Raw genomic sequence first — 21,593 nt, forward strand, 5'->3', positions numbered from 1 at the left:
TTTTTTTGAGACACAGTCTCACTCTGTCACCCAGGCTGGAGTACAGTGGTGTGATCTCAGATCACTGCAACCTCTGCCTCCAGGGTTCAAACGATTCTCCTGCCTCAGCCTCCCGAGTAGCTGGGACTACAAGTGTGCACCACCACGCCCAGCTAATTTTTGTATTTTTGGTAGAGACGGGTTTTCACCATGTTGGCCAGGCTGGTCTTGAACTCCTGACTTCATGATCCACCTGCCTTGGCCTCCCGAAGTGCTGGGATTGCAGGCGTGAGCCACCGTGCCCGGCCAAATGGTTAGTTATCTTTTTAAAAGAGATTTTCAAAAATAAAGAAAAAGTCTTTTTTATTCACCTAGTTATTTGTCATTTTACTTGCTCTTCATTCCTTTGTGTAGACCCAGATTTCCATCTGGCGTCAGTTTCCTTCTGCCTAAATGACTTCCTTTAACATCTCTGGTAGTGCTGGTCTACTGGTGATGACTTCTGTCAGCTATGTATGACTGAAAAAAATTTGCCTTCATCTTTTTCTTCTCTTTTGAGACACAGTCTTGCTCTGTCACCCAGGCTGGAGTGCAGTGGCACAATCTTAGCTCACTACAACCTCTACCTCCCGGTTTCAAGCGATTGCTGGGCCTCAGCCTCCTGAGTAGCTGGGATTACAGGCATACACCACCACACCTGACTGTTTTTGCTTTTTGGTTTTTTGTTTGTTTATTTTTGAGATAGTCTCGCTCTGTCACTGAAGCTGGAGTGCAGTGGTACGATCTTGGCTCGCTACAACCTCTACCTCCCAGGTTCAAGCGATTCTTCTGCCTCGGCTTCTTGAGTAGCTGGGATTACAGGTACCCACCACCATGCCTGGCTAATTTTTTTTTGTACTTTAAGTAGGGACGGGGTCTCCCCATGTTGCCCAGGGCGGTCTTGACCTCCTGGCCCCAAGTGATCTTCCTACCTCAGTCTCCCAAAGTGCTGGGATTACAGGCGTGAACCACCATGCCTGACTGCCTTCATCTTTGAAATATATTGTCACCAGGTATTGCTTTCTAAGTTGATAGGGTTTTTCTGGGTGTTTTTGTTTTGTTTTGTTTTCCTTTCGATACTTTCAGTTGCTCCACTGGCTTCTGGCTTTCTTGGTTTTCCATGAGAAGTCTCCCATCATTCATATGTGTGTTACTCTATATGTAATTTGTGCCTTTTTCCTGGCTGTTTTTGGGATGTTCTCTTTCTCATTGGTTTTGAGTTTATGATGTGCCTTGGTGTTTTCCACGTCTCTGGTGTTTGAGTTTTGTTGAGCTCTGGATCTCTGCGTTTATAGTTTTAATCACAGGTTGACATTTCTCAGTTATAGGTATGTATATATATACAATTTAGTTTTTATTTTATTATTATTTTTTGAGACAAGGTCCCACTCTGTTGCCCAGGCTGGCATGCAGTGATGCAGTCTCAGCTCACTGAAGTCTCTGCCTCCTCCTCTTGGCCTCAAACGATCCTCCCACCTCAGCCTTTCAAGTAGCTGGGACTACACAGGCATGCCCCACTGTGCCCAGCTAATTTAAAAAATATATTTTTAGTAGAAATACAGTTTTGCCATGTTGCCCAGGTTGGACAGTTATAGTTTTCAAACATTTTTCCTGCCCCCATCGACCTTTCAGGGAGTATAATTATATGTATGTGATATAATTATAAATTATTATATAATTATAAATTGTATATTATAAAATCATTCCATGTATATTAGGCCATTTGAAATTTCCCAACTACAGTTCACTGATGATTTGTTCATTTTGTCCTGTATTCTTTATTCTTTGTGCTTTATTTTGGACAGTTTCTATCGTTGCGTCCTCAAGTTCAGTCTTCCGTTTCTTCTGCAGTGTTAATCTCATCTACTGTATTTTTCCTCTGTAGATGCTCAGTTTGGTCTTTTTTTCTATGTTTTTAGTTAACATGCTGAAGCTTTTCTCGACCTTCTGCATTTTATGTATCAATTGTAGTTATAATTATGCTTTTACCCTCTTTGTCTTCTAATTCTGTCACCTGTGTTATTTTTACTGATGATTTTTTTTCCCCTCTCTGTGGGTCATATGTTCCTTCTTTGAATCCCTAGTAATTTTTTATGGAAATTCAAATATTGTGAATTTTACCTTGTTAGATGTTGAATTTTTTTTTATTTTTGGAGGAGTATTTCTGTAAATGTTCTGGAGCTTTGTTCTAAGATATAAAGTTACTTGGAAATAGTTTGGTCGTTTTGAGACTTACCTTTAAGCTCTGTTAAGCAGGACCAGATTAGTCTATGGCTAATAATGCCTCACTACTGAAGCACTACCCGTCTGAATACTCCGCCAGGTGCACTGTGAATTAATAAGGTTTTTCTACCGTAACTGGTGGGAATACAAACTATTCCTGGCCCTCTGTGAGCTCTAGGATTGTCTTTTCCTACTTCTCTTAGGCAGCTTCTCTCTGCGGCAGTGATTAGTTTCCTCACATGCTTGCGCTTGTCAGTACTGGAGACTGGAAGGGGCCCTCTGCAGACCTCTGTGCAGCTCTTTGCTCTAGTCCTCTGCCCTGTGAACTCTAGCTGCATTGGTCTGCCCGGACTCCTAGCTCTGTCTCCTCCCCTCTCCAAGGCCTGGAAACTCTCCAGGCAGTCAGTTGGGCTTATTGCATGTGTTATCCTCCTGATGTAAAGTGTCTAAAAAGCATTGTTTTGTTCATCTTTTTTTTTTTTTTTTTTTAACTTTCAGGGTTAGGGAGGATGTAAACCTAGTCCTTGTTACCCCATTTTGGCCCAGAGTGGAAGTCCAGCACTATATGACACTTTTTAAACTACGTTTTCTTATTCTTTATTCCTGATGGATAGTAACGCAATTAACTTTTGTGTATTGATCTTATATTTAGCAACTTTGCTCTATCACGTATCAGGCATCAGTCATAACATTGTTATTTGTGGAATAACAAGCCCAAAATTTCAAGGACTATCAATGACAGGTGTTTAGTTCATTCATCACTGGCCATCAGAAGCTCAGCTCTACACCTTCTTTATTTCAGGACTTGGGCTGAAGGAGCAGGGCTTCATGGTACATGCCTATCTCATGGTGCAGGGAAGAGACCACGTAATGCAATAAGTCTTAAAACTTCTCCTCTGAAGTGCACGTTACTAACATTCACAGTTTATTGGTCATACACAGTCACATGGCCAAGTGTGAGGTCTCTGGTGGCAGGGGTGTGATACAAGCGGTGATGTGTTGGAGCCGGCTCATGTAGGTTCATGAGAGCTTATGGTGCACATCTCTTCCTGTCACTGCATTTAGTGATATCATATTAGTCACTTGAAATTGCCTGTGGTCATATTTATTGTTTATTTATTTTTTGTTTCTGTTTTTCTTTTTCCACCCACCCCACCCTCTGGCTGTGGTCCTATTGATCTTACTGTCTTATTCATAGAAATCCTGGATCCTGTAAAGTGATCTTATATTTCAGGCTGTGTAATGTAAGTGAACTTTATCATGCACATTGTAAAGCAAACAAAATATGATCTCATGTGACATTATCCAGATTTCTTGCCAGGATTAGTTTTGGTTCACAGAATCTTTTAAAGAACACCTTGTTGCTTTTTTTTTTTTTTTTTTTCTTTTAAATTATTCATTCTCCCTTATCTGGGAAAGGAGAGGATTTTACCTCTTTCATTTGTCCTTCAAATAAGTTTCCTTCAGGGTCCTAGTCTTCTGTTCTGAATATTTTCTGTGCCCTCCCAGGGTAATCTTATTCACACCATGGATTAATTACTGCACATAGATTTGATGACTCTTTCAAAATTGTCCCTGTTGGTAACTTCATTCCTGGACTTCAGACATATAAGTTCAAGCTGGACATCACTGCCGTGTTCCACAGGCATCTCAGGTTCAATCAGAGCTCAACCCTTTGCACCCCCGCCTTTCTTACCAGTCTTTCTGCCTCTAATATTGTTTCTCTCTTCCTTCTTCTGCTCCCCTGTCCCCATCACTGTCCAACACACTGTGGCAAGCATAATCTTTCCTACACACAGAAGTCAGCCTGTCTTATGTTTTGCTGCTGCCCCTCTTACTCTTTATATTCTAGCAGTACCATGCTCCACTTCCCTGAATGTCCCATGTTATGCATGTCTTTGCATGCGCTCTTGTTTCCTTCTGCGTAAAATACCCTCTCCCTCTTTGCCTATCCAAGAAAAACATCCCCTGAAGCTTGGTTCAGGCATCATCTCCTTTGTGAGTCCTCCCTGACTCAGACATGGTCAGCCCTTCTTCCCGCATTCACTCTCTGCTTTGTATATACCTCCACCATAGGACTTAGCTTTTCTCAGTCTGCCTATTCTCTGCATATCTGTCTCCCCTGTGGACCAGACTCCTTGGGAGCAATGAGCTGTGCCTAGTCTGCATCCTGGACTTAATAACTGGCACCTGCTAGGTACCTCATAAATATTTGATGAGGGAACAAATGAACAAAGAAAATCATACTCAGAATCTATGTTTATAGCAAAAGTGTTTTTGCATAATAAAGAAGAATAAGCTAATTAAAACTACAACAGAAAACGTTTTCTCCCACATCAGAAGGCTCACTGTTAGCAGAATAGGGAGCAGTGGATGACTCTCAGCCATTTCCCACAACCCCCCAGTTTTATAGAGGCTAGCATTCACATTGGTCCTGGCGTGATCGACAGCCTGATGAACCCAGACAAGACTAAGATAAACTACTTGTCCTCCAGTAGAATAAATATTTCAAATAAAGTCAACCCAAGAAAGTCAGGCCAAACAGCTATTGATTGCTAAAAGCCTGAACTCAAGCCCAGTGAATATTCCAAAGTTCACCTCCATGCTGCTTGCCTAAATGGTGATCAATATGCAATTACTGCCCCCTCTAAACGTGTCTTACACTGCCTACCTGAAGAAGGATTTTACTTTTAAAATCTTTTGTTTGTTGAATTTGCTTAGGCAGGAGAAAAAAAAAAAAAAAAAAAAAAAAAAGAGACTTGGCTGCACCAGAATCTTTTGAATTGTATTTCAAACAGTTCTGTGTTATTTGTGAAATGGTTTGAGCGTATGCTGAATGGTAACTGAAGGCGCTCTATTTTATGACCGCCATTCATTTCAAGAGGCCTTTTCCTGAGTGACTAAACAATACAGATATTATATCTCAATTTCCTAAATTTTGCTCACATGGTTATCTGCCCTAGTCATGACCTTTATAAATTCAAGTTTGTAAGATGCTAAAATCCAGCGGCAGTGAAAACAAGTTTCTGTTGGAATTTCCATTGTAATACAAAAAATTCCTTCCTACTGAATTTGGAGCCTTGTTTACCTGGCTTCTCATATTGAAGATTTCATGCTTTTCTGAAATAGGCCTTTTTCATACCATTGCCATAGTCAGAACCTTTGGTCATTTCTCATTTTTGTTGTTGCCAGAGTCTCCTAACTGTCCTCCCTTACCCCCAAGTGCTGTCATTCCCATCCCTTCTTCACACTGCTGCTGGATTAAGCCTTCTAAAATGTATCTGTCCAGGGCCCTCCCTTATTTGAAATTCTCACTCCTTCTCAACATCTACAGGATGGAGCCTGGGTTCCCCGACAGCACCTGTGGAGCCTGTCATGACCGTGTTCCTCGCCGCCTCTCCTCAGTTATCTTCCACCACTGGCCATTTGGAACTACCTCTAGTTCCCTGGCTGGCACGCTCCTACCGGCTGCACACACCTTTGCACATGCTGTACACCCGTCACTCCCAACAGTGTCCTCGCTCTTCCTTCTCTGCCTGGCAAATACTCATTCCTTAGACTTGGTGCAGAAGTTACCTGCCATTTGGCACCTTGACTGACTTCTCCCAGATAAGGCAAATTATCTCCTCTTCTCATCATCTTGGACTTAATTTCCATTGCTTCAGACTTTTGAAAGCATTTTTATTTACCTCTTCTTAAATCGCTTAAAGACCTTATAGTTCCTAGCAGCTAGCATTATGCCTGCTGCATAAAGACATACACTCAATAGTATATGCCTTTTTTCTTTGAAACTCAATAGTTGGATTCACGGGCATTTGTGAATCTTTGTATTGTTTTGATTGATCCACAAGGGAAATAAAGATGGGAATAGGTTAGCATGAAGTAGGATGGCCAGCTCTCTCTCTTTGCCCAGGATTGAGGAGTCCTGGGATGTGGTACTTTCAGTGGGACAGTCCTGAGTAAACTAGGATGGCCTGTAGCTCCAAGGGCCATTGTCAGCAAGCTTTGTACCTACTCTCCTTTCCTCCACTGTTGGGACCCAGTCCTGGCTGGCTAGTCTGACCCAGGATAGCACTCTTTGTGAGCAGTAGCACTTTAATAGTGCAGTGTTTTAATAGTGTTGTGTCTACAAAAGACTGTCCAAAGGGGATATTATTTCTGATTCATTTTCTTTGGCTTTCACACGAGAAATTGGATGAAAGGCTCTGGGTTATTACCCCGTTTTTGATGAGTACTGTCTTCTCTTGCAAGACCAGTCACTTCCTTCCAGCTGTTTATTTCTCCCTTGTTTATCTTTGGTGTCCTCATCACCATTGGCTATTCTTAAAAATAGTAGTTTAAAAAAATTTCGACCCGGCTTCCCTCTCAAACTGATGGGGTTCCTCCTCCAGGCTTTACTAAGGCGTAACCTACACTCACCCCTCTTACTTTCTCACCTCCTTTTACTTTTCGCTCCACTTCTGCCCTACCGCTGCTTTCTGGAAGGTTGCTAGTGGCTTCCTGATGGTGGAATCTGGTGGCCGTTTCTTTTGCTCTTTTGACAGGCTGGAATCTCTTCAGAAACTGTCTCCTTCCTCTGACTAAAGTATTCCTTGCTTGTGTGCCCACTGTACTTAACTTATTATTTTGTTACCTAGTTATTTGTTCATTTATTTTAAATATTTACATATAGATTATCCTTTCCCCACACTCTTCCAAGTACATGTAATTTGTCCCTCTCACTTGAATGTAACACATGACAATCTCAGAACCAACATGTTGAATTGCATTCCAGAAGTGACTCCTGGAATCACTTCTTCACTTGGATGCCTTCTTGTGACAGCCTTTGATACAGCCCATCTTTCCCTCCCTGAACGAATCTAGGAACACTCTGCTCCTTGGTGTTTCTCAAACACACCAGTTGCCTGTCTACAGCTCATTTCTATTTCAGGACCTCTGTGCTTGCTGTTCCTCCTGTCTTGAATGCTGTTTTGCCCCTAAAATGTACATGACTGATTCATCTTATCACTCAGTTCTCAACACAATGTGACTCCTTAGGAGGCTTTCCTTAATAACTGAATCTAAGAGATCCACGCCAGTCATTCCTTCACATGGCCTTGTTTTATTTCCTTGACACTAACCATTATCAAGTATCTCAATTTCTCTTTTGTCTCCTGCCGTGAGAATGTAAATTGCTTGAGAACCGGGACGCAGTCTTTCCCAATCATGTGAGAGTTATCCAGTAAATATTTGTAGATTGAATAATACATGGGGGAAAATTATATGCTGATTTATACTTTTCTCTGATCCTTTCATGTTACTCTGGTCTCTCCAGATTTAGCTTCTTTTTTGGAAGCAGAACCCATTTCTTACTGTTTTCTCTTGTGCCTATTACAGTGCTAAGTAAGTGCTCAGTAAATATTGCATATTGGTTTGGTTTATTTACCAGCTGTAGCAAGATAGGAAATGACTGACTTGCTTCTCTCTACTTCAGAGTATTTAAAAAAAAAAATTTAAGATTGTAGAAAAATTATAATCCCTAGGGAAGTATCTGCAAGAATAGCAGCCAGTGGCACTATTATTCTATGACCTTTTGCTTCAAGAGGAAAACACCTTTTTTTTTTTTTCTTGAAAATAGTTTATCTTTTTTAATTCTACATGTTCATTATGGAAAATGAGAAACTGAGATACAGGAAAAGGAAAATAAGATGCAGAAAAGCATCTGACACAACCCAACATTCTTTGATACCAACAGTTCAGCTAGGAATAGAAGAGAACTTATTTAACCATTGATGAAGAGCTTCTGCAAAAAACCCATAGCTAACATCCTACTTCATGGTGAAAGAGTGGATGTTTTCCCCCTAAGACAAGGACAAGGATTTTCACCCTCATCACTGCTACTGGGCATTGTCCTGGAGGTTCTAGCCAGGGCAATTAGGCAATAAAATGGAATAAGAGGCATCTTTATTAAAAAGGAAGAGGTAAAACTGTTTGCAGTTAACATAATATATATAGAAAATCCTAAGGAATCTACTAGAAGATTATTAGAACTAACAAACAAGTTTAGCAAGTTTGCAGGAAATAAAACAATTTTATTTCTATTCACTTGCAATGAGCAATCCAAAAATGAAACTAAGGAAACAATGTTGATAGCAGCATTATTCATAATAGCCAAAGGGTGGAAACAAACCAAATGTCCCTCAACTGATAAATGGACCAATTGTGGCATGTGTTATTCGGCAGTAAAAAGGGATGAAGTACTGATACGTGCTACAATGTGGATGAACCTTGAAAACATTGCCAAGTGAAAGAAGCCAGTCGTAAGAGAACACGTAATATATGGTATCTACTTACATGAAATGTGTAGAATAGGCAAATCTGTAAACAGGATGTACATCAGTGGTTGCTTAGGGCCGGGATGGGAAGAAGAGGGTAGGGGGTGATAAGAGTAGGTGGTTTCTTCTCAGGGTAATTAAAATGTTTTATAATTGTGGTGGTAGCTGACATATCTGTGAATATACTAAAACCCATTGAGTGGTACATTTCAAATGGTAGAAATTGTATAGTATGTGAATTGTCTCAATAAAGCTGTTAAAGAAAAAAGAATAATGAAATGTCTGCAATCTCAACACCATGAAATAATCTCTTATAATTTTAATCTCTTTCCAGTCATTTTTAATGTACATCTTTCATGTGTAATTGTGGTAATGCTTCATAAAGAATTTTGAGTATTGCCTTTAATGTTTATCATTCTGACCGTAAGAATTTGTCCACCCTATTGTAGATGTCTTCTCCTAATTGTTGACAAGTATGTAATATTTCCATTTAGATATACAATGTGTACGGCGGCAAATACCTTTTTTTTTTCCTAAGCACTATAATTTCCCCATGAAATACCTCATCTGAAACCTCTTTTGTTCACAGGGAAAAGAAGATCTCCAGGAGCAGTGCCCTGAAAGTGCTGGACCATGCCATGATTGGCCCCGAAGGCACAGACAACTGCCATAAGTTTGTTGACATTCTTGGCTTACGAACCATCTTTCCCCTCTTTATGAAATCTCCCAGGAAGATCAAGAAAGTGGGAACCACTGAGAAGGAACACGAAGGTAGGGTTCACTGGACGAGTCAGCCTAATGTAGGTGCGTTAGGAGAAATAGGGAAATGTGAACTACTTTGAAAAATTCTGATGTGTTTGGGGGGTAGAGAGGAAGAGTGCTACCTTCTTCTTACTATTTTCTTATTTTTCATGAGTGAAAACGAGACCCCAGGTGACTGATAGCCTTTGTTACACCAGTTCTCTGCTTGTTTGAATCCTGGTGGTTCCATTTCCTTCTGGACTGTTAATAAGTCTGTGTGTGAGGGTTTTGTTTTCTTCACTATCATTTGTAGCGAGGTGTCTCTCTGATGGAAGACCCTTTTGAAAAGAGTAATGAGGTGGCAACACATGTCACCTCCAGAGTAGTGCTTTCATGTATTTCTGTACTAAAGTGTGATTCAGCCAACATCAGGAATTGCTGAAATAAACTATTTACAGCCCAGATTCCCCCTTTTATGTTTCTCCTCCCTGATGGTGCACACTCCCAGCAAAATGCTGCCATGAATTGCAACGCTGTAACTGGAGTAGTTACTGCTAGGCCAGTCTCTTCCTGCTGTTGTCTAGTGGCCTGCTGCAGCCCTCTCCCCAATAAATAGCCACAGTGCAATCTGGAAGGCCAGGGATTTATGAGCATTGACAGTTCTGCTGGAGCCTGGCAGACACTTGCACCAGGGAATTTACATGGTTGGATGGTTATTTTAAAGTGTGGGGAGCGGGTGGAGAGGAGTGGGGAGGTAGTGTATTGAGAGAGGAGGAGAAGCTGAGCTGACTGGCTCATTTGGTTGTCTTCTCAGAAGCAATGTTCATCCCATGGTTTAGGAGGCTTTTTTTTTTTGTCAGTGCTGGGTGGAATTGGCATGGGTATCTGCAGGATCTTTTGTATTCCTCACCCTCGTAGACAAAAGTTTGAGAACTCCCACCTCTCTCTTTTCCAATTGACTTGGCTTAGTCTCTCCCAACTTGGAGTGGCTAAAGGGAAGGTAGTGTGACCTACCTTCAGTGGTTACCTTCAGTGATACCTTCTCTATCAAATCAACTCTCCAGAGACAACAGGAAATCTGGCTGGAGCAAAGGAGGAACTGGCCTTGCAAATACTGTGGCCTAGAGACCTGAGAACAAGTAGAGACTTCAGTTTAACTCGTTTTGACCAAACACTAGCTATAAATATGTTAACCCCATGCTAGATTTTCCCCGCTGAAAATTCAGCAAAATGAGTCCCTGGGAGAGGGAATGGAGGGGGTCTTGGAGATCTAGAAGATAAACTTTTCAGACAGTCACCATTCTTTGAAAGCCTGCCAGTTTCCTGGCCCGGCTGCACTATTGGCTATCATATTTAAAACTCACAACCTATGAAGTATTGGTAGCATCCTTATCTTTTTTTTTTTTTAAAGGAGATGAACTGAGAAAGCAACCGAGCCGTGGGTTCTGCAGCTAACTAGCTGTGTGACTTTGGAACCTTGGCTTAACTTCCCTGCACTACATTTTCCTTTCTGGTCTATAAGATGAGGGAAGTGGACTAGTGAACTAGAAGCTCTGATAGCCTCACCTTCAGATTCTCAGGAACAAGCCCTGGTTGTCAGGGTTGCCTGTGAGCCAGGACACTCCTCAGGGTCAATGCTGTGGCTGACCTGCGGGGTTCCACTGAGAGACCTGAGGCTGCATCTTGAGTGTGCTGGAAGAGAGTGTGAAGGAAAACAGACCTTAGCAGGTTCCTGCTCTGTTGGCATGGCACTGAGAAGAGGAGGAAGTGACAGATTCAGTGAGCAACTACTTTTCTTCTGAAAAAATGTGCCCGGTGGCCTGCTGGTAACAGTACATTTGCTTTAGAGTACCTGCATTAGGAATGTGATAGCATTATGTTAGTGAGGGCAATGACTTGGTAAGACATCTCCTAGATGGCATGTTTGGGCTGTAATGGCTGGGGAGGATGTGCTCTGCGTCCTGAGTGGACCAGCACCCAGACAGCAGAAGTGAACCCCAAGAAGAAAGCATGGCCCTCCACTCCTGCCACCCCTGCCAGCCGCTGCCACTCCTGCAAACCGACCTTCGGCCATGAATGGCCAAGTGAGAATGGAGGCGGAGCAGAGCGGTGCATACTGTGCATGGTTTTTTTTGTCCTATCCTCTGGGTAAGACTGTGCTCTTCGTTGGCCTCTGTGTGCCAGCCCTTCTCACGTAAGTGGGCCAGATTTGTGTGCTAAGCTAGAGCACAGTGGTCCCAGAGCATCAGGAACACTGGTGGGTGTGCCCAGCTCATTCCTGCCCCCGGGCTTCCACCATGCTCTTCCCTCCATGTGCAGTGATTTTCTCTGACCTGTCTGCCTGGCTATCTTTTGGTTATCCTTGATCCTTAGTTTTTCTTTTTTTCTTTTTTATTTTTGAGACAGAGTCTCACTCTGGTGCCCAGGCTGGAGTGCAATGATATGATCTCGGCTCACTGCAGCCTCCACCTCCCAGGTTCAACTGATTCTCCTGCCTCAACCTCCTGAGTAGCTGGGACTACAGGCACCTGCCACCGTGCCCAGCTACTTTTTGTGTTTTTATTAGAGATGGGATTTCACCCTGTTGGCCAGGCTGGTCTTGAACTCCTGACCTCAAGTGATCCGCCCGCCTTGGCCTCCCAAAGTGCTGGGATTAGATTATAGACATGAACCACTGGGCCTAGCTTGGTCCTTAGTTTTGATGTCACTTTCTCAGGGAAGCATGTCATGAACCCCTAGACTAGGATAGAACCTTCTGTTCAGTGGACTCTTGGTCTCAGGACTCTGCCTTCATAGCCCTTGAAATTATGGAACCAATGGCCTTGTCACCTCTAGATCCCATTGCCTGGTCCCATGGTGCTTGGCATGAGGTAGATGCACAGTAAATGTTTCTTGACTGTGTAATGAACAGCCATTTCCCTGAAAGGCTCATTGAGGACAAACATGGGTTTGGGGCTTTCCTCAGAAACTGACAAGGTTGAAGTCAATACAGTTGATTTCAGTTCAGATTGATGGTTGTCAGTCAGTCATACACATAGAGTGAATGGTGTTTCCCCAGCTTGTTTGGAAGCTGAAATGAGTGGGTTGTTAGCCCTAAGTTTTACTCTGTCACATTGGCTTGGAGATTATGGCAGAACCCCCACTTTAGAGCCACACGCTTAAGAGCTTTGCTGTACACAGACTTTCCCTACAGGCAAGGCCACCCTGTGACAGGCACCTAGGGGTAGCCCAGCTCCTAGGTGGTGGAGCACTGAGGCCTGGGAATCAGCTCGCCAGTCCAGAAGCTCTAGAGAGCTACCCCACACTCTTCCCTTTCTTTCTTGTGAAGCTTCAGGGGCTTGTCGCTGTTGTCCATGGGAGCACCAGGATGGCTAACTAGCAGAAAGGAGAGGTTTATTGATGATAGGAGTTTGTAAACTAGGAAGAGACAGTCTGTGGCATGTACCAGCAGTGCTCTGTCTTCAAAAAGCAAAAGGGCAGGTTGGGTTTTAGACCTCAGAAGGTCTGTATTAGACAATAGAGTCATACACATTCAGCAGTTTTGGGGGGAAAATTACACATATTATGAGAGGAGTCAAGTGCATGCGCAGTGGGTAAACATGTAACACATCCCGCGTTCACTCTGGGGCGGGGTTTTAACATTGAAATGAGGTAGCATTTGGCTCTTTATGTCAAAAGGTGAACTGTAAGACACAAAGTTGGTGTACAGTCTCCCTGAGCTAGTTGAAGTCTGCAGTTGCTTATCAGAAGAGAATGCAGAGCCAATCCTCTGTCCAGTCAGAGTTAGGAGAGGTCTGATAATTTGCCTGATATTGTTAGGGAGTTTCACAAGAGGGTGTTTTTTTCTTGTAGCCATGGCAATGCAGGGAGTTACTCTGCCAGCTGAGCCCCGAACCCTCCACCTGTAGGTAACATTTATTTCCTTAACCTTAGAGTCCATCTTAGTTGAAAAAGGGGCATCTATTTGGTCCCTCCAAAATATCACACATCCTGGTTTGCCTCTTGAAGTCCATCCTGGTCCAGTCATAGCCCCTGTCACCTCCTAGGGCCTTCCCCTGACTCCCAAAGTCACAGTGCAGCCTGAGGTGGTACAGATGGATCTGCTGCTTATCAGTTGTGCCATCTTGGGCAAGTTCCTAAGCTCCCTGGGCTGCACTTGTCCTATCTGTAAAATAATGAGGCTAGAATCTACCATGAAGGGTGTTTGCAAGAGTCAGATGAGATGACATGTAGATGCTTAGCATAGGCCCCAGAATAAAGCAGGCACCGTAAGAGACCTTAAACTGTCTCTACCTCTGCCCACCCTGGCTTTAGTCACACATACCCGTGGGGATGGCCAGGCAGAGAAAATGCACACACCTCTACTGTGGGAGGACCAGGAGAGGGTAGGTCGGTTTTACTGGCCTGTGGTCTAATTGCTCCATGATAACTGTGGGCAAATGGGCAAATCCATTATTGATGGGAATGTGAGGAGTCAAGCTATGCTAAGTAGTGAGTGACACACAAACAGCTGTGTTCCCAAACCAACGGAAGGGTTTGAGAGACGCGAGTTTCTAGATTAGGGCGACTCTAAAGAGGGGAGTAAAAGCAAAACTGCCCATACAACCTGGAATGCCAGTAATTTAGTTCCTCTTTTGTGATTTGGGATGGGGAAGGAAAAGAATTACTGTAATTGAAATCCATTCAGGTTTGCATAATAAAACCTTCAGAAATAGATCAGGGCAGGCACTAAGCTTGGGGGGTGGGTTGGAAAGAAATGATTTGCCCTTAGGTGCACGAGCATGATTGGCTGCCTCCTTGGTTTTAAAAGAATAGCACAGTATATATTGTCTCCTTGGTATTAACTGCTTCAGAATAGGAGGGAAAAAGAGAAGAGGTGGAAGAAGAAAAGAGGTGGGATCCAGAAATGGCATCTGACCTTTACCTCTTGTCTCTTTTTAAAATTCTTATTAAAATAAGTCCAGTTTTCCTCGTATTGCTTCATTAGGTATGTGAGTTATTGAGTTTGTAGCAGTTCTAGTTAATTGCACTGTTTTAACATAGTTCCCCTGGAGGCTGTTAAGAGCTTTAAGGGGGTGAGCCAGTGAGCAGCGTGTAGGTGTGTGGTGTGCATGCTAGGTATATACACGCATTTTTACCTTTTCAGCAGTGACAGCAGTTGATAATAGGTCAGTGCTTTAGAATACTTTTCTGTCATCAGCAAAGAATTATAAGTGATTCCGGTGTACTCCACATGTCAGGTAGCATACAGCTAGCATGCAGCTGCCTTGTGTATCTTCCTAATAGAGAGGAAGTCGGGTCAGAGCTCCCACGCCGCCTCCTAGGATTAGAAGAAGGAAATGGCAAAACTTTTCCTGCAGTCAGAAAAGAAGGGAGTTTAGCCAACATAGACAAAATGAAACATTTTTAAAAGTCTTCGTGCTGGGCTGTAATGACATGGCGTTGTTTGAGGCCAGCTTTTACTGGGGCTCCTGCTATGTTCAAAATATAACAGAGACCTAGTATGTGACAGGTCCAGTGGAGACAAGGAACCGAATACAGTGCTTGCCCTGGGGGAGACTGCTCTTCCTAGTATTCCATCTCCAGATCCTTTTCCTCTGCCTGGCCCTCAGGCATTTGTTTTTGAATAGATTGGCAGTGTCTTCCCCTAGTTCCCTTTTTTTCCTTCCATGCATTCTCCTTGGGTGATCTCATCTACTCCTGCAGCTTTAACCTTCATCTATCTGCCATTGACTCCCAGATCTTCAATCTAGTTCTCACTCCCAAACTCTGGTTGACACAGCTAATAATCAGCAGACAGCACCAGATATTCAAACTCAGCTTGTTCAAAACCATTCCTTCACTGCCATCATCTTTTCTGCTTGGTAAATGGTACCAGCCTCCTTCCCACCACCCCCTGTGGAAATCAACATGCCATGCTTAACTCTAATATTCCCCATGTGTCATTGATCATCAGCCCTATGAATTCACCTTAGAAAATCTCTTAACCAGTCCTTTTCATTGCCGCTGTCTCTGCCCTCATCATCTCTCCTGAACTTCGCTGCAATCTTAAGTCTGTCTGCTTTAGTCTCCCAATTCTCATGTCCTCTCAAAGTTACCACCCAGGTAGGAGAGACTCCCAACCCTCAGCAAAGTTACAGTTTGAAGAAGGAGGAAAACAGACATGGGGAAAAAGCAATTTTATAGATATTTACCACAAAACTATATTACAATTACAAAGACATACTCAGCAAGAATATTTCATTGTTAGAGGGAACACAAGAACAGAAATGCTTACAGATGAAGACACTTCTGATAGGAGGGAGATTATGGTACAGACTGAAACAAAAAGACATTAGAATTTCAGCCAATATGTTCATGTGTTATTCCCTATATTCAGCACCTGTAGGAGTGTCTTTACACATCTGATCGTGTTTGAGCCTTACAGTGGCCCCTCAAGCTTGGTGTTATTTCTCATTCTGAAGATGGGGTCATTGTGAGACTCACTGAAATCATGGCTTTAGGTCATACAGTGGGTAAGTGGCTAAATTGGGAGTCAGGTCCTTCCTCAGCTCCTGATCACAAATGTCACACTCATTTCACAAAGTCATTGCCTTTGTTATTTGTTGTCATGGGTCCAGACTAGCCTGCTCTTCTCTGAATTGCTCATAGTCAGGAGTTCTTGATCAGAAGACCTTGGTGCTTTGACAAGTCATCGTAGTGGTAGGGACTCTTACCGTTTCAAATTATAGAAGTTATCAGGAGCAGATGGCAAAATAACTTGATGAAATTGTTGTGTGGTATTTCTACCGCCTATCATAGTGCTTGGTGCATGGTAGGTGCTCAGTAAATATTGAGTGAATGAATAAATGAATTTATTTAACACCTTTGTGTCATGTACTGGTTATAATCAACATGAGACACATGCTAGTCATTAAGAGCATTATGAAAGTCAGAGTGTTGTTAATGAGTTAACCAATTTATGGTTCTACCATAAGGCTGCTCAGCATCTGACCTGTAGTAGTTTTCAATATATGTTTGTTTATTTGTTTATCTTTAAGATCAAAATTAATACCTACCTTCTTGGGTAAGAATTATTTGAAGTAACTGATGCAAATCTAACACAATGTCGGGGGTATCTTAGTCCATTTTGTGTTGCTATAACAGAATACCTGAGACTGCATAATGTATAAAAAAAAGTAGTTCATTTGGCTCACAATTCTGGAAGCTGGGAAGTCCAAGATCAGGCAGCCCATCTGGTGAGGGCCTCGTGCTGCGTCAACTCATGGTGGAAGGCAAAAAGGGAAATGATTGTGTGCAGATAGCAAGCACAAGAGACAGACTTGCTTTATAACAACCTTCTCGTGGTAAGTAATCTAGTCCAGCAAGAGCAAGACTTGCTTCATTCCCACCAGACTACGTTAATCCCTTTGTGAGGGTGGATCTCGCATAGCCAGATGCCTTGTAAAGTTTTCACCACCTCTCAACACCATTACATCGACAGTGAAATTTCAACATGAGTTTTGGTGGGGATAAACCACATCTAGACCATAACAGCTGGGTTGATAAATGTTGGTTTAGATCGTTTTAATACCGACTCCAGACACCACACTATAATAAATGTCCCACTAGTGGTTGAAGAAGCCCAGAGAAAGGAGTATCCTTAGGGATTCTGGGAAGGCTTAAGAGATGAGATAACATTTGAGCACTCTTCAAAGGATAAATAGTATTTCATTATTATGCCAGGGAAGGAATGGCAGAGGCAACAGTGGGCACTCGGCATGTATAGCTAGTTATTGTGATATGGATGATGAAGAACATGGGTTTTGGATTAAGACAGGACTTAGGTTGGTGTCCTGGTTCTGTCATTTACCAGCTGTGTGACTTTGGAAAAGTTGCTTAACCTCTCTGAGCCTGTAATTTTTTCTGTTGTAAAATTGAGTTATTCTTAGGATCTATCTTATAAGGGTGACAAGTGAAGATTAAATAAATAATACAGATCAAGTGCTTAGCATAGACCCTGTTTCATTAGTATTAGTGGCTGGAATGAGGATGAGTTTCCAATTTGTATTCCTCCTCCTTCTATGTTGGTAATTTTAGAAGTACTTGCCAGAAGAAATTCTTTTCCTTCCTGAATCTACCAGTCCTAGAGGCCGGCTGTAAACTTGCCAGTTCTATGTGGAATACAAGATAAAAACCTTCCCTGAGAGGATATACCAAGGAATCTCAGGTCCCTATTTCTCCTCTGTCTAACCTATAAACAGAGGATTCAGAGGCTGCCCCCACCACCCGTGTGCCCATATTTGTATTCTCTAAGCTTGATAATCACAGAGTTGGTTATAGTGGTCAGAACAATAAGCCAGTGAAGAGTGAACAGTATTTAAGGATGGCATTAAGCCATGTACTAGCAGCAATTTATGTTAAATAAGGATGAAAATGTCTTGCTGTTGTTTTTTGTTGCTATTTGAAAATCTTATAATTGAATAGTTTCTGGATCAATTCCTTTTCTTTCCCTCCAGCTGCTTGTCTTATTCCTGACCTCAGATGACAAAATGTAGGGATGCTGAAATAAACAATGTGTTTGGATCTGGGGTTCCTTTCGTCAGGCTTGAGGGGATGATTTTGAGTGGTGCACATCTGGTTTGTTAACTGGTTCAAGTCATATTAAGGATTTACCCACAGGTCTTTCCCAAGTAGAGCACAGCATAGCTGTTTGCCATTGAAGAAGACAGTGAGACAGGATGAATTTGCCATTCTGGAAGCAACTGTTCTCTTTCGAGGGAGTGGGGAAAACTGATGAATGGTCACTTCACATTTATTGGGCATCTGTCTACTAAGCCTCAGGGCTTTACAGGTGCACATAAGTACCTTTATGAATTAGGCATTTCTGTCTTCTTTTCACAGGTGAGTTTCAGAGAGTTTGTCAGTTACCAAAATACCGTTTAGCACATTAGTGACAGAGCAAAATTTCAGCCTAGGTCTACTTCTAAAGCTTCTTCCAACACCAGGGTGGCTCCAGTGGTTTTCTGGTTGGTAATCCAGAGGCAGCACAGAGTCATAGAAGGCAGATTGCTTTTGTAGGCAGATAGGCCTGATTTCATACCCAGCTCTATCCACAAGCTAGCTAGTGGCCTTGGGCAAGTTATTTCTTCTCTCTGGACCTTGAATTCCTCCTCAGTCAAATAAGCCTGATAAAACCTTTCTTAGAATGTTTTGTGACAAATAATGATCATAAGTGTCTGATGTAGTGTCTAGCAGGTCAGCATTCAATATGGTAATATAGTTATTGCACATTTGCCTTCTTTCAAAAATAGAATGGGTCCCTACCTCTTCCAGTTTTCATGTTTACATGCAGGATATAAACCTCTTGCCTTTTGTGGGTATGAAGCCCAGCTGTGACCCAGGACTTTATGTGTGGATAGACTGGGTCGTAACAGGGGCTTCTTGGGAAACGGGACAGCCACTGTTTTGCATGATGGCATATTACCCTGGACCCTCAGTTACCATTCTGGTTATGCTAGCCCTTTTCAAATTCATTATGTCTTCAAATAGGTACCAGACTCTTCTGTTTCAGTTTGAAGCTCCCATTTTACACTGCCCTTGCAGAGGGTCTATTTCTATGGATAGATGCCCCAAAGGTAGGTCAGTGAGGCTTCATTCATTCTTATATTAAACAAACCACTAGTCCCTGCTTTGTGTCAGGCTTGGTGCTGTAGTTAGAAGGTAAACAGGCTCACACAGCCTAGCTAGGGAGACATAGAAGCCTGCATTTCTGTTACGAGGTAAAAATGTAAGGTGAATGAGCTGACAGCTCAGCTGGGAAGACAGACACAGAAACCTGCATTTATGTTACAAGATCAAGATGTAGAAGGAAGTATGAGGCACTGTGGGAGCACAGGAGGGGCTCCCCGTCCGACCTGGGTAGTGAGAGTGGGTGATTAGAAACAGCCCCACCCTAGGAATGTGGCCCCCTGAGCCAAACCTTTGGTAAAAGTTAGCCAGGTAAAGGAAAGTCAATGGAAAAAGCAGCATGTATTTAAAAAAAAAAAAAAAAAAAAGTTGGGAGGGGCAAACTGCAGTGAGCCTTAAACCTAGCTGACCATCAGAATCATCAGGAATCTCATGGAAATGTTAAGGATGTCTTCTCAGAGTTTCTGATTCCAGCAGTCTGCAAAAAGTCAATGAATCTGTATTTTTACCAAGTTCCACAGGAGCATCCTCTGAGACCAGTCTGGTACCAGTCCTTGCTGAAGAGAGTATGGAGATTAGATAGTTGTAAGCAGAAGCCAGACCTGGAAGGACCTGTAGAGCTATTGCAAAGATTGACTTAGTTAATCTCTGGACAGTGTTGAGGACAGTACTGGTGCCCTAGTACCTAGTAAGTGTTCATTAGGTGTTAGTAGTCATTGGTGTTGGGCTATTTTAACCATGCTGTGCTGACAGAGGACTCTCCCAGAGTTTTACAGGTCATAGGTATAGTACTAATTTCAGTTATTTTGATAGTTTCGGCTAATTAGCCCAAATTCAGTTTTGATATTGAGGGCTCGGTTGGGGAGGATGAAGGAGAAACACTTATCTCTCCGGTTTTCTTTTGTGTTTTCATTTTGCCTGGTAGAAACTTGGCTTTTTAGGGGCAGCGTTAACAGAATTCTTATTTTAGAAGTAGAATTTTCCATTGATGCTCTGTTATTGTGTCAGTATGACTCTGTTAGTTTTCATTTGTAATCTTGACTAAGTTTTATAGAAATAGTTTAGGGTATAGTATATCTCTTTTATAGATAAAACAAATGCCAGCAATGTAGAAACAAAAGTAGAGAAATAGCCAGACTCCTTTAGTTATTTCTCCAGCATTTGTAAGTGGTGCCAAAATGGGAAAATAACTTAGAAACTAGGAAGTAATTAACTGTGGGATCTGGTTTATTAAAAGTGAACACTTAATCTTTACTGGGCTATGCTTCCTAATGTTGCCATTTGGGGGCTTTTTTTGTTCTTTGTCCGCTAATAGGCTTTTAAATATATTAGCTCATTTCACCTAATCCTCACAATAACCCTATAAGCTGTGTATTATTACCCATACTTTATAGATGAGAACACTGAGGCCCAGATAACTTGTCATTTTCTGAAGGTCACACAGCTAGTACCTGGCCTTCCTAGGAACTGAACCTGGGATTTTCCTGCAGCTTCCAAAAACTGAATCATGGCCGGGCGCGGTGGCTCAAGCCTGTAATCCCAGCACTTTGGGAGGCCGAGACGGGCGGATCACGAGGTCAGGAGATCGAGACCATCCTGGCTAACCCAGTGAAACCCCGTCTCTACTAAAATACAAAAAACTAGCCGGGCGAGGTGGCGGGCGCCTGTAGTCCCAGCTACTCGGGAGGCTGAGGCGGGAGAATGGCGTGAACCCGGGAGGCGGAGCTTGCAGTGAGCTGAGATCAGGCCACTGCACTCCAGCCTGGGCGATAGAGCGAGACTCCGTCTCAAAAAAAAAAAAAAAAAAAAAAACTGAATCACAAGCAGTGCTCTTCTGTTTTTGGTTTGTTTTGGTTTTTAAATCATAAATTAAGGTTGCTAACCTATAGTGGGACTAATTTAAACTGTTTGGTGTCTTTTCTCTTCAGTGTCTTAAGCTGTCAGTAGTCTTGGCCCCAGTACTGCATAAATAACCTTCATCTCTCAATCCCAAACATTTTGCCCTGCCTCACTTTGTGTGCCTCTTCTTGGCCTTCAGACCTTAAGATGTGTCTATGTACCCACTGTATCCATTCTACTCATGGTCTCCCATACCTGATGCCCAGCACTGCTCAGCCTTCAGTTTCTGCTCCTAACCATTCCCTGCTTGGTTACCCTGCAAAGTTACGTGCCTTTAGGTAAACACTTCCCTTAGCATTCTGGCCTTTCTCCCTGTCGTCCCCCTCCTGAGAATGAGACATAAATATGTAGTTTCTACCCTGACTGATCAGTTATCACCTAAAGAACTTTGACAAAATACATGTCCCTCCTCCAACAATTCTGAGGACTGGGGCTCCAAGCATCTATATTTTTAAAAAGCTCCAGATCCTTCTATAAAAAGAGAATAATGAAAGAAAAAAAGGAGGTAGGGGCTCTGGATTCTGTTGCCCAGCTAGTGTTGAGAGCTACTGGCCAGAATTCTTACAGCACAAGCCTTAGTAAGCACGCTTTTTACTTTCTCTCTGTGCCACTGGAAGATTTTTGAATGGTGGGTCTTTGGGGAAGGCTTGTTCAACACAGCTTTATTGCTTTATCTGAGTATGAATAAAATAAACTCATGTAGAAAATTTTAAATTGTGAAAAAAGATG

General features: G+C 42.5%; 1 protein-coding gene across 1 annotated transcript in view; it reads left to right on the forward strand.

Annotated features, from left to right (window-relative positions):
* Positions 1–21,593, forward strand: part of CTNNBL1 (catenin beta like 1) — a 179,065-nt gene that overhangs the window by 99,725 nt on the left and 57,747 nt on the right. The window contains exon 11 of the mRNA XM_017859113.1: positions 9,145–9,326. Coding sequence (XP_017714602.1) covers positions 9,145–9,326 — 182 coding nt within the window. The remainder of the gene's footprint in view (positions 1–9,144; positions 9,327–21,593) is intronic.

The sequence above is a fragment of the Rhinopithecus bieti genome, unplaced genomic scaffold (genome assembly GCF_001698545.2).
Source record: "Rhinopithecus bieti isolate Rb0 unplaced genomic scaffold, ASM169854v2 scaffold_38981, whole genome shotgun sequence".
Classification (NCBI taxonomy): domain Eukaryota; kingdom Metazoa; phylum Chordata; class Mammalia; order Primates; family Cercopithecidae; genus Rhinopithecus; species Rhinopithecus bieti.